We start from the raw sequence: 16,713 nt of genomic DNA, 5'->3' as shown, positions 1-16,713 counted from the left end.
GTAGCAGTAAGAGAGAGGCACCTAATCAAATATGAGATCATCAGTAAGATTGTCAGCATGTTTCCCACCAGAAACTTTGGATGTGAGAAGGCAATGGGCTGATATATTCAAAATGATAAAAGAAAAAACATCCCGGTCAACCAAGAATCCAATATCCAGCAAAACTGTCCTTCAAAGGTGAGGGAGAAATTAAGACATTCTTAGATAAACAAAATATGAGGGAGTTTGTTATGACTAGATTTGCCCTGCAACAGATGCTAAGGGGAGTCCTTCAGGCTAAAATTTATGGACACTAGACAGTAACTTGAAGCTGTGTGAAGCAATAAAGATCACAATAAAGGTACAATTATGTGGGCAATTATAAAAGCTAATATTATTGTAACATTGGTTTGTAACTCTACATTTTGTTTTCTACATAATTTAAGACTAATGCATTTTCAAAACTTACTAGTTTATGGTTTTGGCCATGTAATGTATAAAGAGGTAATTTTGTGACATCAACAACTGAAAGGAGTGGGAATGGAAATGTAAAGGAGTAGTATTTTTGTATGTTATTGCAGTTAAGCTGGTATAAATCCAAATTAGAGTGTATAACTTTAGTATATTAAATGTAATCCCCATGGCAACTACAAAGAAAATAGACATATACACAAAAAGGAAATGAGAAAGGAATTTAAATGTTTCACTACAAAAAGATCAACTACACACAAAAGAAGACAGCAATGCAGGAAATGAGGGACCAAAAACTTTAAGGCATGTGGGAAACAAATAGGAAAATGACAGAAGTAAGTTCCTCCTTATTAGCCTAAAAAAGGAAGGAAATGCTGGCGTAGGATACAACATGGATGAACCTTGAAGACTTTATGCTACTTGAAATAAGCCAGACACAAAAAAGACATGATTCTACTTGCATGAGATAGTTGGAGTAGTCAAAATCCAAGAGAGAAAGTAGAATGGTGGTCATCGGGGACTAGAGGGTAGGAGCAATGAGGAGGTATGGTTTCAGGGGTGGGGGTTTCAGTTTTGCAAGAAGAAAAGGATTCAGAGGATGGATGGTGGTGGTAATGGTTACACAACATTATGAATGCTTTTAATACTAGACCTGTACACCTAAAAGTAATTGTGATAGTAAATTTTATATTATGTCTATTTTACTACAAGAAATAAAGAAAAGGAGCTGTCATGAGAACACGCTCTACTATTCCTGTGCCCCACCTGCCAGACGTGCCAATGAATAAATTGCTATTATTAGTTTTTGGGGAGTGGGTATGTGTCTGGATATTTTTACATAAATATTTATGCAGAGAAATCAGACTATATATTCTCCTTGACCTCCCCGTTTTTTTGTTTGTTTGTTTGTTTTGGTTTTTTGGTTTTTGTTTTTTTTGTTTTGAGAGGGAGTCTCGCCCTTTCGCCCAGGTTGGAATACAGTGGCACGATTTGAGACAGAGTCTGGCCCTGTTGCCCAGGCTGGAGTACAGTGGCGTGATCTCGGCTCACTGCAAGCTCCGCTCCCGGGTTCACGCCATTCTCCTGCCTCAACCTCTCCAGTAGCTGGGATTACAGGCGCCCGCCACCACGCCTGGCTAATTTTTTTGTCTTTTTAGTAGAGATGGGGTTTCACCATCCTGTTAGCCAGGATGGTCTCAATCTCCTGACCTCGTGATCCACCCACCTCAGCCTCCCAAAGTGCTGGGATTACAGGCCTAAGCCACCGTGCCCAGCTGACCTCCCTGGTTTTCTTGTTTTGTTTTGTTTTGTTTTTTAACCAAATTGTAGCATACTAAAATACAGTTCTATACCTTGCTTCTTCAACTTGAGAAGCTATCTTGAAGATCTTAGAGATCTTTCCATAGATCCTGGAGACTTTTTTTTTTTTTTTTTTTGAGACAGAGTCTCACTCTGTCATTCTGTTGCCCACGCTGAAGTGCAGTGGCATGATCACAGCTCACCACAATCTCCACCTCCCAGGTTCAAGCGATTCTCATGCCTTAGCCTCGTGAGTAGTTGGAATTACAGGCATGCACCACCATGCCTGGCTAATTTTTGTGTTTTAGTAGAGATGGGGTTTGCCATCTTGACCAGGCTGGCCTCCAACTCCTAGCCTCAAGTGATCTGTCTGATTGGCCTCCCAAAGTGTTGAGATTACAGGCGTGAGCCACCGTTCCCGGGCCCATCCTGGAGACTTTTAAATCGACATTTTTTAGCTGTCAGGCACTCCCTGACACTATCCTGACTGCACCTCAAAACCATCATTTCCCCAGCACGTCCTCCTCCTGACATCTTTGTTGTTCCTAATTAGTTTCATGGTCCCTTTGGTGTCGCAAACCAGACACCTCAGCGTCACTCTTGCCTCCTACTCTTCCTACCCTTCCAGTCAGTTACCATGTCCTGTCAGTTCCATCTGAAATGCCCTTTTCTTGTATCCAGTCTTCTCCAGTCCCCATCCTCCACACTCGCTGCCTTCCCTATTGTCTTAACTAGGACCCCTTCCCCAGTCAGCTCTGCCCCATCCAGGCCAACCTTCATACTGTCCCCAGATTGATCTTCAGTGAGCAAAGGTCTGGCGCTTTCATACCCAAGTCTGGGCAGGTTCTACTGACTCTGCATCGAAGATGAGCCCGTCAGCCTGCCTTGATCTTCTGGGCCCAGCTGGTCCTGCTGTCTTCCTATGGGGATCCTCTATCCAGCTTGAAGGGTGGTCGGTCACCTTCCCTCCTTCCTAGCATCCTCACCATTGCTCGGGCCACTCAGCTCATCTCCCTTTGCAGTTCATTAGAATCCTTCCGTCTTTTAAAGGCTCACTGCAAAACCGTGGAGAATGACCTCTCTGGACCCCGCGTTCCTGACTTTGTCCCGCCTTAGCACAATGCTTTGAGGTCAATTACAGCACTCCTTTGATTCTGCCTTGGGTAATGGATTGCAAGCCCCTGGAAGCTAAGCTGTGCCTTATGCTTTGGGGATTTAGTTAACTAATTTGAATGGAGTCTCAGATAGACATTTTTTCTTGTCTCCTTGTTACCCTTTGAAGCCCACCCATTTTTCCTGTATATTCCTCTCTTCCCTTTTATTTTGCAGGATTTTTTTTTTTTTTAGGATTATTTTACCTCCTTGTGAGAATTTCGCCTGGTTGGTCTTAATGAATGTTGTACAGTCCTGGCACTCCTGCAGCTTCCTGCCCTAGTTCAAGTTCATTACTTTGACTCACATAGCAGTGGGAAACCACGAGACGCGGTCCTTGGCAGGTTAGCTTTCTGTGCTTCTTGCTAAATGGATCATGATATTTGGAAGCTGGAGAAGGGAAAATGAGGCCTGGTCGGAGTGAATTACATTCTTTCTTTCTGCAGCTACTTGCTCATTCAAGAGTCATAAAAGAAGTTAATCAAAGTTTTTGCGTTTAGAACCTCCTGAATTCCATGAAAAGTTGCAGATCTGGGAAGAGGGTCACCTTTGTCTTTTGGGGTTATGTGATTCTGTAATGGCAGTTTGATGGGACCCTGCAGGGCCTGGACAGGTTTTGTTCATCAGACCAGTTCTTTTCTGGTGGAGGAGGTTTCAGACGTGTGCAGGGTTCTATGTGAAAGACCTGAATCCCCTCCCTGACAATGGAGCACCCATAAAGAATTACTAAGATCCTGACTGCAGTCAAAGAGATTTGAGGAGCATCTGTTTAGACAATTGCCATTTGCATTAAAGCCCTTGATAGCCATCTCTCCCAATTTCCCACTAACTTCCTTCCTAAACGCCCAGATAGGAAAACACACTATAACTCTAAAGCTTTGAAAAGAGCTTGAGGTCCTGTGATCCTATGCCAGGACCAAGAACTGGGGTCTCTGATGTCAAGGGAAGGCAGTACAATATTGGGGTTAATACCAGGGTTCTGGTCGGGTGCAGTGGATCACACTTGTAATCCCAGTGCTTTGGGAAGCTGAGGTGGGAGGATCACTTGAGGCCAGGAGTTCAAGTCTAGCCTGGGCAACATAGTGAGACCTTGTCTCTACAAAAAATTTAAAAATTAGTCAGGAGCTGGGTGCAGTGGCTCACGCTTGTAATCCCAGCACTTTGGGAGGCCGAGGCAGGCGGATCACCTGAGGTCAGGAGTTTGAGACCAGCCTGGCCAACATGGTGAAACCCCATCTCTACTAAAATACAAAATGAGCCGAGCATGGTGGCGGGTGCCTGTAATCCCAGCTACTCGGGAGGCTGAGGCAGGAGAATCGCTTGAACCCGGAAGGCGGAGGTTGTGGCCAGCCGAGATCGTGCCATTGCACTCCAGCCTGGATGACAGAGTGAGAGTCTGTTTCAAAAAAAAAAAAAAAAAAAAAAATTAGCCAGGCATGGTGGCAAATAGTGGTGGTCCTAGCTACTCATGAGCCTGAGGTGGGAGGATCACTCGAACCCAGGAGGTCAAAGTTGCAGAGAGTTGTGACTGCACCACTGTACTTCTGGGTGAGAGTGAGATCCTATCTTTAGAAAAACAAAAAACAAAGCAATGACGGTTCTGAGCTGAGCCCCCACTCTGCCTCATGGTAGCTGCATGGCTTTGATATAGTTATTTTTAACCTCTTCTTTTCTAAGTTTTCTCATTGATAAAATGTGGAAGGGGAGAACCTATTTATAGTGTTGGCATGGAATTAAACAAGGTAATACATGTAAAGCCCTGAGCTCAGTGCCTGGCACATAGCAAGTATTAAATAAGTGGTTCCTATTACTTATCATCACTCTCTGAAATGATGAAGAATGGCCTCTGGTGGCTGACCTGAGATGCAAGAGCTAGACCACAGGGAGCCATTTAGATTTCAGTTTGACTCCGTGTACCTGGTGCCATAGCACTCCCTTGGTAAGAAAAGCCGGGATCAGGAGACAGCGATCCAGACAGACCATGTCAATGAGTGACCGTTTGAAAGGCCATAAAAAGCACCCGCAGACTGCTGGGGCTGGAGTCTCGGCTCTACTCCCTGCGTAAGTTTCTGCAAGCTACTGAACCTCTTTGAGCCTCACTTTTCTCATTTGTCAAATGGGCAGCAGGAAGATGTAAATGAGTTAGCAGAGGTCCCAGCACTTTGGGAGGCTGTGGCAGGTAGATTGCTTGAGGCCAGCCTGGGCAACATAGCAAGACTTCGTCTCTGAAAAAATTTTAAAACATTGGCCAAGAGTGTTGGCATGCTCCTGTAGTTCCAGGTACTCCAGAAGCTGAGGCGGGAGGATTGCTTGAGCCCAGGAGTTTGGGGCTGCAGTGAGCTATGATGGCACCACTGCACTCCAGCCTAGGTGACAGAGCAAGACCCTGTCTCTAAAAAACAAACAAACAAACAAACAAAAACATATGTGGGTATTTTTAAAAACCATGTCCACCGCATTGTGTGTGCCCAGTAAATGTTAGATAGTATTATGATTATCAGGTTTCCTGGACCTTGCTTCAGCCTGGCAGCTTGGGAATGGTTTTTAGGGACTTAGTGTAAAACCTACCTCTGAGATTCTATTTGTCTCCATTCCCCTGAGACTGAGGGTGTGGGGGCATACGGATCAGACTTCTGGGTACAATGCTGATAACTTTTGGGGCATATTCCCAGCCCTGTTTGTCTGTTAAATTAAAATCTGCTAAAGAGGTCATTTCCATAGTCTAAATCGGAATAGAACCTTCATGTTTACCAGTAAGGTTGGCACAGAATTGTAGATTAGAAGGAAGAGTCTTCATTTACTGAAGGTCTGCAGAAAATGTGCTGTGTCCTGACATACTTAGGAACCAGAGCTGAGAAATACCAGGAGACAGCTAGAGATATGGGAGACCTACCCTGATTACTCCTCCAACCATGGGCCTGGAGAAGCCCCCCTTTCCTCACTGAGTAACAAAGAGATTGTATAAGAAAAGAAGACTGTTTTCCCAATACTCTCATGCTCAAGACCAAATAGACCAAAGTGTGGGTTTTTCTCCCTCACCAAGCAATTCCTCAGTTATCTGCAAACACTAGACTGGATGTCCTACAATTAAATTGAATTCTGTTACTATCTGTTGCTATCTACCTGGAGTTAGCCTTATTTGAGGAGCACCTGTTTAGACAATTGCCATTTGCATTAGGTCCCTCAGGTCAAGGGCTCAGTCCCACAAGATTGCTCCCACTTAGGACACCATTTCAAAGTTCACGTGGCCACCTGTGCTTCTGACCACAAATCACAGGTTTCCTCTTTGAGTTCATTCATTTACTAGAGCAGTTCACAGAATTCAGGAAAGCACTTTACTGATTATTACCCATTTATTAGAAAAGAATACAACTCAGAGAAAGCCAGAGAGGCGTAAGGTAATAGGAGTGGTACATGCAGCTTCCATGCCCTCTCTGGGAGCACCATCCTCCCAGCATCTCTGTGTGTTCACCAACCTGAAAACTCTCTGAACCTCATACATTAGGGACCTTTATGGAGGTGTCATCATGTAGGCATGATTGATTATTAACCCAATCTTCAGCTCATCTTTCCTCTCTGGAGGTTGAGGAGATGGGGCTGAAATTTCCAAGGTTCTAATCATGGCTTGGTGTTTCTGGTGATCATCTCCCACTGGAAGCCCACCAAGAAGTGCTTCATTAGAACAAAAGACATTCCTGTCACCCAGGAAGTTCCAAAGCATTTAGGAGTTCTGGCCAGGAACTGGAGTCAAAGACCAAATATTAGAACAAAAGATGCTCCTTGCACCCCTATCACTTACGGAATTATAAGTGTTTTATGAACTGTGTACCAGGAAACAGAGACAAAGATTTCTATATCTATATCTATCATCTGTCTGTCTATCTGGATGTACGTATTTGAGATGGAGCATTGCTCTTTCACCCGGGCTGGAGGCCAGTGGCATGACCTCAGCTCGCCAGTGGCATGACCTCAGCTCGCCAGTGGCATGACCTCAGCTCCACCTCCCAGACTCAAGCGATTCTCCTGCCTCAGCCTCCTGAGTAGCTGGGATGACAGATGTGCACCACCACACCCAGCTAATTTTTGTATTTTTAGTAGACACGGGGTTTCACCATGTTGACCAGGCTGGTCTCAAACTCCTGACCTCAAGTGACCCCACCCGTCTCGGCCTCCCAAAGTGTCGGGATTATAGGCATAAGCCACTGTGACTGGCCAATATGCATTTCTTATTATAAATCACAGTATCACAAGCAAAAAACATGTATCGACCAATCTGGGATTCCAAATGTCCTCTCCTAAATGACTGGAAGCAAATACTTCCATGATCTGGACCTCTTCTGCCAAGTCACGTGTACTCCACGCCATAGTTGGCCCTGCCCGTAGGATCCTGAGTGCCCTTCCCCGTCGCTTCTTCTCTGGCCAACAATTTGGAATAGCAAATGAGCTGCTCCCTTTGCCAGGACCAGGATGTGTTTCAGAAGCACCGTTTCTGCTTGTCAGCTTTTGGTCTGTAGTTCCCAGCCAAGTGCACCATCTGTGAGCACTGCCTGGTGTGATGATTTGGTCCAGAGCTCCATGCGGACCTGTGAAATGCACCAGTTCCAAACTGCTGCGCTCCCTGCACCCTGAAACGAGGTTTCAGAGAGGTGGGTGGTCTCCCTCCTCCTCCTACCTTGAAGGTGCAGTGTTCAAAGATGGCCTCATTCTCCTGGTGCTGGCAAGCATGGGTTTTGCCACATCCTGTAAACTATGAGGTTCCCAAGTGGGAGAGAATGGTGCCCATTATATCATGGTCAGGAGCTTAAGTAGCCTGGCGGACATATCTTAGATCAGGTCTTGTGTGCTTTTTTTGTTTGTTTGTTTTTTGTTGTTTTTTTGTTTTGTTTTGTTTTGAGACAGGCTCTCACTCTGTCACCCAGGCTGGAGTGCAGTGGTGCCATCTTGGCTCATGCAACCCCCGCCTCCCAGGCTCAAGCAATTCTTCTGCCTCTGCGTCCCACGTAGCTGGGACTACAGGCGCCCACCACCACACCCAGCTAATTTTTGTATTTTTAGTAGAGATGGGGTTTCACCATGTTGCCCAAGCTGGTCTCAAACTCCTGGCCTTAAGTGATACACCCTCCTCGACTTTCCAAAGTGCTGGGATTACAGGCATGAGCCACCGCATCCGGCCCTCATGACATCTTTGCAAAAATTTAGATCCATGTCCTTGAGCTTCTAAGCCTGTATGAACAGTTAGACCTCACTGTGGGTGCAGATAGTGGGATGACGCCCACTGCTGATAGACCAGCATTCCAGAGGGAGTACCTAGGAAAAAGAACCACAGTCTTGGGGCATCTGCGAATTCAGTGCTTCTTAACCTTCCTCTTCTTTCTTTAAATAAGCGTCACCCAAGAGCCTTTTCAGATAAGCATTTTTCCAGTTGTCCCACCCCCTTGAAATTTTGTACAGATACACTGTGTATTATGTACTGTGCCCTAGGAGAGCCACAAGCCTTTGTAATATCTAACATTGGCTAATGTTATTTTGTTTCCTAAGAATCCATTTTAACCCCATTGTTGGTGATACTGTCTCTCTTGAGAATGCATAGTTTAGTCTGAGACTGGTCATCCAGCCCCACCTATGACCAGGGGAGGTGATTTAGGCTGGGCAGAGTTCCTGCACGTGTGTAACAAGCATGTCTATCCAAGACATGGAGCCACATGGAGTTAGCTTTCAGAGGTGTCGAATTCTAGCAGACTGGGCCATTCTCCTTTCCCTCTAGCTTTCTACTTTTCACTTTTACAAATACTGGTTGAGTATCTATCTGTAGGCAAATATCTTGTTCTGTATTCGAGATAATGTTGTTTTGTTTTTTCTTTAAAAATGAAGTTATTGCGGTCAGGTACGGTGGCTCATGCCTGTAATCCCAGCAGTTTGGGAGGCTGAGGAAGGAGGATCACTTGAACCCAGGAGATCAAGACCAGCTTGGGCAACATAGCAAGACCCCCCTCTCTATTTTTTTTTTCCCCAGACGGAGTCTTGCTCTGTCGCCCAGGTGGGAGTGCAGTCGTCTTATCTCAGCTCACTGTAACTTCTGCCTCCCGGGTTCAGCGATTCTCTTGCCTCAGCCTCCCAAATAGCTGGGATTACAGTCGCCTGCCACTAGGCCCAGCTAATTTTTGTATTTTTAGTAGAGACAGTGTTTCACCATGTTGGCCAGGCTGGTCTCAAACTCCTGACCTTATGATCCGCCCGCCTCGGCCTCCCAAAGTGCTGGGATTATAGGCGTGAGCCACCTCACCCACCCCCCCTCTATTTTTTTAGGGGAGTTGTTAGATCCAAAGGAAACAGCACTTTACAGGATCTTGATTGGTACTTCCTGTCTATACCTGGGACAAGTATACCAGGAATGCATCATAGAGGCAATCTCTGTATTTCTGGCAGCATCGACTAGTGTGCTTTTGGAAGTATTTGATAATTTTGAAGGCAAGATGGTAACTCATTGTTGCTTGAATTCGCTTTCTTATGATTATCAGCAGGAGTGAAATTTTAGATGTATCTTGTTGAATGATGAGGTAAATCGATTTCTTCTCCAGAGGCCACTGAGGGCCCCTCGTCACTTGGTGGTTAAATCCTCCCTTTCCCATTGACTTGCCACGCCTCCCTAATCCTTTAGGAAGTTTGACCTCTGCTGGGATCTGTTCCTGGACAATCTGTTCTGAATTATTGGCATCTTGATGCTCACATCTGCTTGGCATTGTGAAATAGGTTTTGAATGAATATTCTTTGAAGGTGAATGAATGCACTCTGAGAGGGCATTGATTTATGTGTGGGCATTCGGGCAAACTCCTGTGTGCAGACACCTGGCTGGCTGCGCTGGCTGCAGTCAAGATAGGGATGTGGTGAACTTTTGATGGAGTTGCCCTTTTGAGCAGTTCTAAGGGTGCAGAATGCTACACTGATGACTCCTGGAGGATCCAATAATGCCTTGCAGGTTCGCTTTTGTCTGTTGAGTTGGCTCAAGTCCACCCTCTGGTTACTGTCAGCTCTAGCATGAAAGATCCAACAGATGCTGAATTGAACAAAGAAAGAGCGAGCAAGAGACATCATTCATTCATTGTACAAGTACATACTGAAGGCCTGCTTTGGTGTTCCATATACAAAGACGTTTCAGACCAAGTCCTTGACCTTGCAGAACTCACAATCTTTCGCTTGTGAGATAGGCATGCAAATCAGTGACTGGGATATAAGATTTTCTTTTATTGTATTGTTTTATTATTATTATTTTTTGAGATGGAGTCTCACTCTTGTTGCCCAGGCTGGAGTGCAGTGATGCGATCTTGGCTCACTGCAACCTCCGCCTCCCAGATTCAAGCGATTCTCCTGCCTCAGCCTCCCAAGTAGCTGGGATTACAGTTGTGGGCCACCACACCCAGCTAATTTTGTACTTTTAGTACAGACAGGATTTCACCATGTTGGTCAGGCTGGTCTCGAACTCCTGACCTCAGGTGATCCACCCACCTCGGCCTTCCAAAGTGCTAGGATTACAGGCATGAGCCACCACGCCTGGCCAGGTTACATGGTTTAAAATTCTGTAGTAGGTACACATGGAGTTAGTAGGAGAGAGAGAAAAAAAGTTCGACCAGTTCTGCCTAATGAGATCAGGAATAAAACAAAAAGAGAACATGACATTTCAGCTCTGTCTTAGAGAAAGAGATATTCACCAGATAGACAAGTGAGGGAAGGCATCTCGGACAGAGGGACCAGCATATACATGCACGCAGAGGTGTGAAGGAACTTGCATCTTATGCAAAGGTTGGGGACAAATGGATGCAAAAGAGATAGTGAGGCTTGAACGCTCTGCTGAGGTGGTATCCCTATTTTCAATCAAAGGTGCTGTTCAGGCCGGGTGCAGTGGCTCATGCCTGTAATCTCAGCACTTTGGGAGGCCAAGGCAGGTGGATCACTTGAGGTCAGGAGTTAGAGGCCAGCCTGGGCAACATGGTGAAACCCCATCTTCTACTAAATATACAAAAATTAGCCGGGCTTGGTGGCTCGATCCTGTAATCGCAGCTACTCAGGAGGCTGAGGCATGAGAATCGCTTGAACCTGGAAGGTGGAGGTTGCAGTGAGCTGAGATTGCACCACTGCACTCCAGCCTGGGCAACAGAGCAAGGCATCATCTAAAAAAAAAAAAAAAAAAAAAAAATGCTGTTCAAATGTAGAAAGCATGATCAGATTTGGTTTGGAGGAATGAAACTGAGAACTGCATAGAAGAGGTTGTGAAGGTAAGAGTGTAAAAGCCGTGCTGCTCATAACAGAATTCTAACTGGGGACATTAATTCTTGGAAGGATTTTCTCACCTTCGTTGTTGAAAAGAGAACTAGCCATTGAGTAATGAGGAAGATACAGCAGCCACAGATACTTAAGAGGTGGAATCAAGAAGGCTTGGTGGCTAAATGTATATGTGGGTGACAAGGATGGTGGAAGAGATAGGGTGAAGTTGCCACTTCCATCTGGGCAATTCGGAGTAAAAGGATAAGTAGGGGTGAGGTATAGCCATGTTAAGTGGGAGGTGATGGTTGGACATTTAGCTAGAAATACCGTCAAATGTTTAGGAATACGTGGATGTACTAATAATTGCCAATTTCTTATGGTACTTTCAGTCACTGAAGAACATTGAACAGTTTTAAGTAAGGTTACCAGCTCTTCTTCACTGACTGAGGTCACGCCCAGAAGAAAAGCATAGAGGTGTTGGTTGCCTCGGGTACAGTAGGTCAAGTTCAGCTTGTTTGCAACTCATATTTACATCTTCTCCTTGCAGGGGATGGCCAGGTGGATTTTGATGAATTCATGACCATCCTTGGCCCCAAACTGGTGTCTTCAGAAGGTCGCGATGGTTTTCTTGGAAACACGATAGACAGCATATTCTGGCAGGTGAGTAAGAATTTTTTTTTTTTTTTTTTTTTTCAGACCGAGTTTGACAGTAAACATGTCTGAGAGTAACTTTTGCCTCTGAATTCTTGAGCTTCTGTTTGGCACGTGAAGATCTCTTCTGGGCTGAGCGACATATGTTCCCGAACAAAGAATCAAAACTATTACTTTTTTAGGGTTTGGAGGAGTGAAATATCTTCCCATTTTTTTCTCATAGGATTTTTTTTTGCATTTGGGAAAAGTGAAGTTATTCTACTGCTCATTCACAAAAGTCTGTTTCCTGGGGACACTGGAAAGGGGCACACAGATATTATCTGAACTGGTTCTTTGACCCCAGTTCCGGGCGGGATATCTTTGCTGAGAGAATGGCATGGTTGCCTGGTACATTTGGATCCCATCAATATCCTTGTACTTAATGAGAGAGCATGGTTTTGTCTAAGAATGTATATTCAGCGCTTCTCAGTTAGCTCCTATTTCTACCTTGTCAAATCTCTTAGGAAATTCCAAACATCTAACATTCTAATTATTAAAGTATAATGAAATCATTTTTATAATACTTCTCTACTCTTAAAATGTGACAATTATTTTATGATTATAAAATTTAGGGAGTGGGTTATCAATCATTATTTTAAAAAATTTGAATCAAGTAAGTTGTCTGTCAAATTAAATTAAATTACTGGTTAGACACATAAAACGCCATTCAGACACAGCATGGTTTTCTGAAAATTTCTTGATACTGTTTTTTCCCTTCACTGAGAGATTTCTCTAACCTAGATAAGGGTTGCAGTTGGCATGTCTTTCTAGTCTTATTCAGGTACCCATATTGCATAGAACCAACAAGTATTTAGTAAGAACTTATGTATGCTATAATCTATCAGTCTTTGTGGGTTTTACAAAAGGCATTTGAGACTCAGACCTAGCTATTTAAGAATTTGACTGGGGAAGCTGAATTTGGTGGCTCATGCCTGTAGTTCCAGCACTTTGGGAGGCTGAGGCAGGAGGATCGCTTGAGGCCAGGAGTTCAAGACCAGGCTGGGCAACATAGCAAGATCCTGCCTCTACAAACAATTTTAAAAATTAGCCATATGTGATGATGCATGCCTGTAGTCCCATCTAGTCTTGAGGCTGAGGCAGGAAGATCGCTTGAGCCCAGGAGTTCAAAGCTACAGTAAGCTATGATCACACCACTGCACTCTAGCCTGGGCAACAGAGCAAGACCCTGTCTCAAACAAACAAAAATAATAATTTGGCTAGGGAAATACAATTAAGAGAGGGAAAACAAACAAGTGATTCATTAGTGTGATGGTCAGTAGACTGTAACTCCTTGAAGCACAGGGCTTCAGAGTTGTAGCTCACTCAGTGCATGCTGTACACAGCAAGCCGTCAGTAACTATTTGTTTCAATAGATGAATGGAAGGGCAAGAAAGGAGGAAAGGTCTTGAAGGTTCAGAAAAGAATTTAGGGAATGTGACACTTGCTTTGAACCTTGAAATATGGGTGGAACTAAATGCAAAGAAAGAAAAGAGGGCATTCCAGGCCTGCTGTGATGAGAGTTTGAAAAGGGGGGGCATGGGGAAGTCATCGACCACGACTAAGGTACCGTTTGAAGGGCAAGACCTCAGGACCCACTGGCAGAATGGATTTAGAGCCTGTAGAAAGGGAAGAGGTGAGGCTGACTCCAAAGTTCCCAACTTGCTGTTATCGGCAGGGGTCAGATCATGGGGCAACAGAGAAGTCTTGTAGGGTTGAATCCTCAATTGAACGTGCTGAGTGGAAGGTGAGGGTCAAGCAGCCAAGCAAAGAGAGGAAGTCTATGCACAGCTGAAATCAGCTGGGGCTGGAACACCGGTATGAGATTCATGAGAGCTAGTGGGTAAAATTGTAGGCAAGGATGAGCTCACCAAGGGAAAGCGTATAAATGAGGATGAGCAAAGAGACAGGACATGGTCCGAGAGGACATCCAGGGTCAGGGGAGAGTGAGACAGGGGCTCTTGAACTCCCCACTGCCGATAGGAAAATGCCATCTCCCTGAACTGATGTTAGGATCCGGAAGATCTCTAGGACCCGACTCACCATGCAAGGAGAATATTGCAGTGCTCATGGAACCTTCAGTTATGACTTGACACTTGCAGGGACAGATAGGCAGAGTCCCCTGGTGGAAACAGGAAATGACCCCAGGGTTCAGAAGATGAAGGAACATCGTTTCCCACCTGGCCATCTTTTGGCCCATGGAGGTTTACTCTGATGGGCCTTGACGAGTTGCTTCTCCCCTGGGTCTTTCTCCTTCGTTCTCTCATTCTCCATCTGTTGTCCTGAATACCTTTTTGTGTGTTTGTCTTTTGTGTATTTTAAAGACAGGGTCTCATCCCGTCACCTAGGCTGGAGTATAATGATGCAACCATAGCTCACTGTAGCCTTGAACTCCTGGGCTCAAGTGATCCTCCCACTTCAGCCTTCCAAGTGGCTGGGACCACAGGTGCAAGCCACCATACCCTGCTATTTTTTTGTGTTTTTTGGTGGAGATGGCATCTTGCTATGTTGCCCAGGCTGGTCTCAAACTCGTAGCCTCAAGCGATCCTCCTGCCTTGCCTCCTAAAGTGCTGAGTTTACAGGAGTGAGCCATGGCACTTGAGCCCCTGAATGCTTTCTACTCTTTACCTCCATCCTTAGGGCCCACTCCAGCCTAGGAGAATGTTCCAAGGCCTTATAAGCTCTAAGCATTCTTCTTTCTGGCCCTCATCTGGATGGGAAGGAGCTATGGCTACTTAATCTACACTTAAGCAGAGGCCTCTTGTCTTCCAGGTTCATCACAGTAGAGCATGTACACTGCAAGGAAATATTTCTCTTACAATATATGGACTGCCTGTAGCTTAATTCAGACATGCTATAATGCTCACAAAGTCTCCGTGTTTTTGTCTTACTCAACATTTTCTTCCACACTCAGGGTGAAAAGATAGGTTGGAGAAAGGAGAGTAAAAGGGGAAAATTCCATCTTGAAATATTTAAATCAATGCTGGAAGGCACAGACTTAGTGGCTGTGGCTTTCCTCTCCTGCTGGTTCTCACCCAGCTCAGAATTTTACGACTAGCAAGCGAGAACAAAACATCCATCAATTCTCAATAATCAGCCTCCCCCTTTTCCCCCTGCGACTGCCTGCCCCTTCAGAGACAGGGTGAAAAAATGGTATTTAAAACTTCTACAGCATTGGCTTGTTTCTGGAAAAGAGTTCAGGTTCCCAGTGCTTGAGCGGTTTTTCAGGTTTAGAAGAAAGCTGAGTGTGTGCCTGTGTGTGTGCACATATATATACATGTGTGTGCTTCCTTCCTTGAAGTGATTGAAGATAATGTACAAAAAAAGCAGAAAAGTTGCTTCCCCAACACAGTGAGACCCTGTCTGTACAAACAAGTTGAAAAATTAGCTGGGCATGGTGGTGTGCACCTGTAGTCCTAGCTACTCTGGAGCTGAGGCAAGAGGATCGCTTGAGGCCAGGAGTTTGAGGCTGCAGCGAGCTGTGACTGTGCCACTGCACTCCATCCTGGGTGATAGAGTGAGACTCTGTCTCAAAAATAAATAAATAAATAAATAAGGTAGCTTTTCACCTCCAGATATCCAGGCAGAAGATACTGATCTTAGGAGGTACTGATATTCTTGAAAGAAGACCACCCTACTTAAGAGACTCTAGCAAGGCTTCCCCTCCGTAACAAAGTCAGTTTCCCATGGAAACAGACATGAGACTACCTCTGGAAGGGTATAGATCTGTGATCTATGGCTGCATAATACATTACACCAAAATCTAGGGACAGAAAACAACACTAAATATTTCCTATCTCACTTAGTTTCTGTGGGTTGGGAATTTGAAAGCTGGCTAAACCGGGTGGTTCTAGCTCAGAGTCTGTAATTCAGTTGCAGCCAAGATGCTGGCTGGAGCTGTGACCAGCCTTGGGCTTGACTGGACTAGAAGATGTGCTTCCTGGTGGCTCACTCACCTGGCTGGCAAGGTAATGCTGGTGGTTGACAGGAGCTCTCAGGTCCCTACTACACAGACCTCACCACAGTGCTGCTTGAGTGTCCTCCTGACATGGCAGCCAGTTTCCCTCAAAGCCAGTGATCCAGGACAGTGCTAGGCAAGAGCAATGATATCTTTTATGCCCTAGCTATGGAAGTTGAACACCATCATTTCTACAATATTGTCTTGGTTACACAGGTCATCCCTATTCAGTGTGGGAGAGAACAGCCTCCCGGTGAATGTCAGGAGTCAGGAGCTGTTGTGGATCACTCTGGAGGTTAGCTACCACAAAGGGTAAAGATTCTGTCATTGGACTTTAACTTCTGATCTGACATTGCTGCCCCAAGCCTTCTATTTTCCCCAGGCTTCGGTTTCTTCCTATCTTAGAGGAAACCTATAACCAAGGCTATTCTCTGTATCACTGAGAAGCAATCCTATCAAGCGCTAGGTGCCTTTTCCTAATGAAATCCTTTTTCCAGGTCGGACAGGGTGGCTTATGCCTGTAATCCCAGCACTTAGGGAGGCCAAGATGGGCGGATCACTTGAGGCCAGGAGTTTGAGACCAGCCTGGCCAACATGGTGAAACCTCATCTCTACTGAAAAAAATACAAAAGAAAAAAAAATTAGCTGGGCCGGGCGCGGTGGCTCAAGCCTGTAATCCCAGCACTTTGGGAGGCCGAGACAGGCGGATCACGAGGTCAGGAGATCAAGACCATCCTGGCTAACACTGTGAAACCCCGTCTCTACTAAAAAATACAAAAAACTAGCCGGGCGAGGTGGCGGGCGCCTGTAGTCCCAGCTACTCAGGAGGCTGAGGCAGGAGAATGGCGTAAACCCGGGAGGCGGAGCTTGCAGTGAGCTGAGATCCGGCCACTGCACTCCAGCCTGGG

The 16,713-nt window shown here is 45.3% G+C and overlaps 1 protein-coding gene across 14 annotated transcripts in view; it reads left to right on the top strand.

Moving 5' to 3' along the window:
* CALN1 (calneuron 1) overlaps positions 1 to 16,713 on the top strand; it is a 685,843-nt gene that overhangs the window by 422,758 nt on the left and 246,372 nt on the right. For all 14 annotated transcript variants that reach the window (XR_001889765.1, XM_017895194.1, XM_017895192.1 and 11 more), the window contains one exon: positions 11,708 to 11,820. Coding sequence is in view for 13 of the 14 variants with exons in the window: in XM_017895194.1 (XP_017750683.1) it covers positions 11,708 to 11,820 (113 nt within the window). In the remaining variant the exon portion in view is untranslated. The remainder of the gene's footprint in view (positions 1 to 11,707; positions 11,821 to 16,713) is intronic.

Source organism: Rhinopithecus bieti, unplaced genomic scaffold (assembly GCF_001698545.2).
Source record: "Rhinopithecus bieti isolate Rb0 unplaced genomic scaffold, ASM169854v2 scaffold_23236, whole genome shotgun sequence".
NCBI lineage: Eukaryota > Metazoa > Chordata > Mammalia > Primates > Cercopithecidae > Rhinopithecus > Rhinopithecus bieti.
This window is presented reverse-complemented; position numbering and strand designations above follow the sequence as displayed.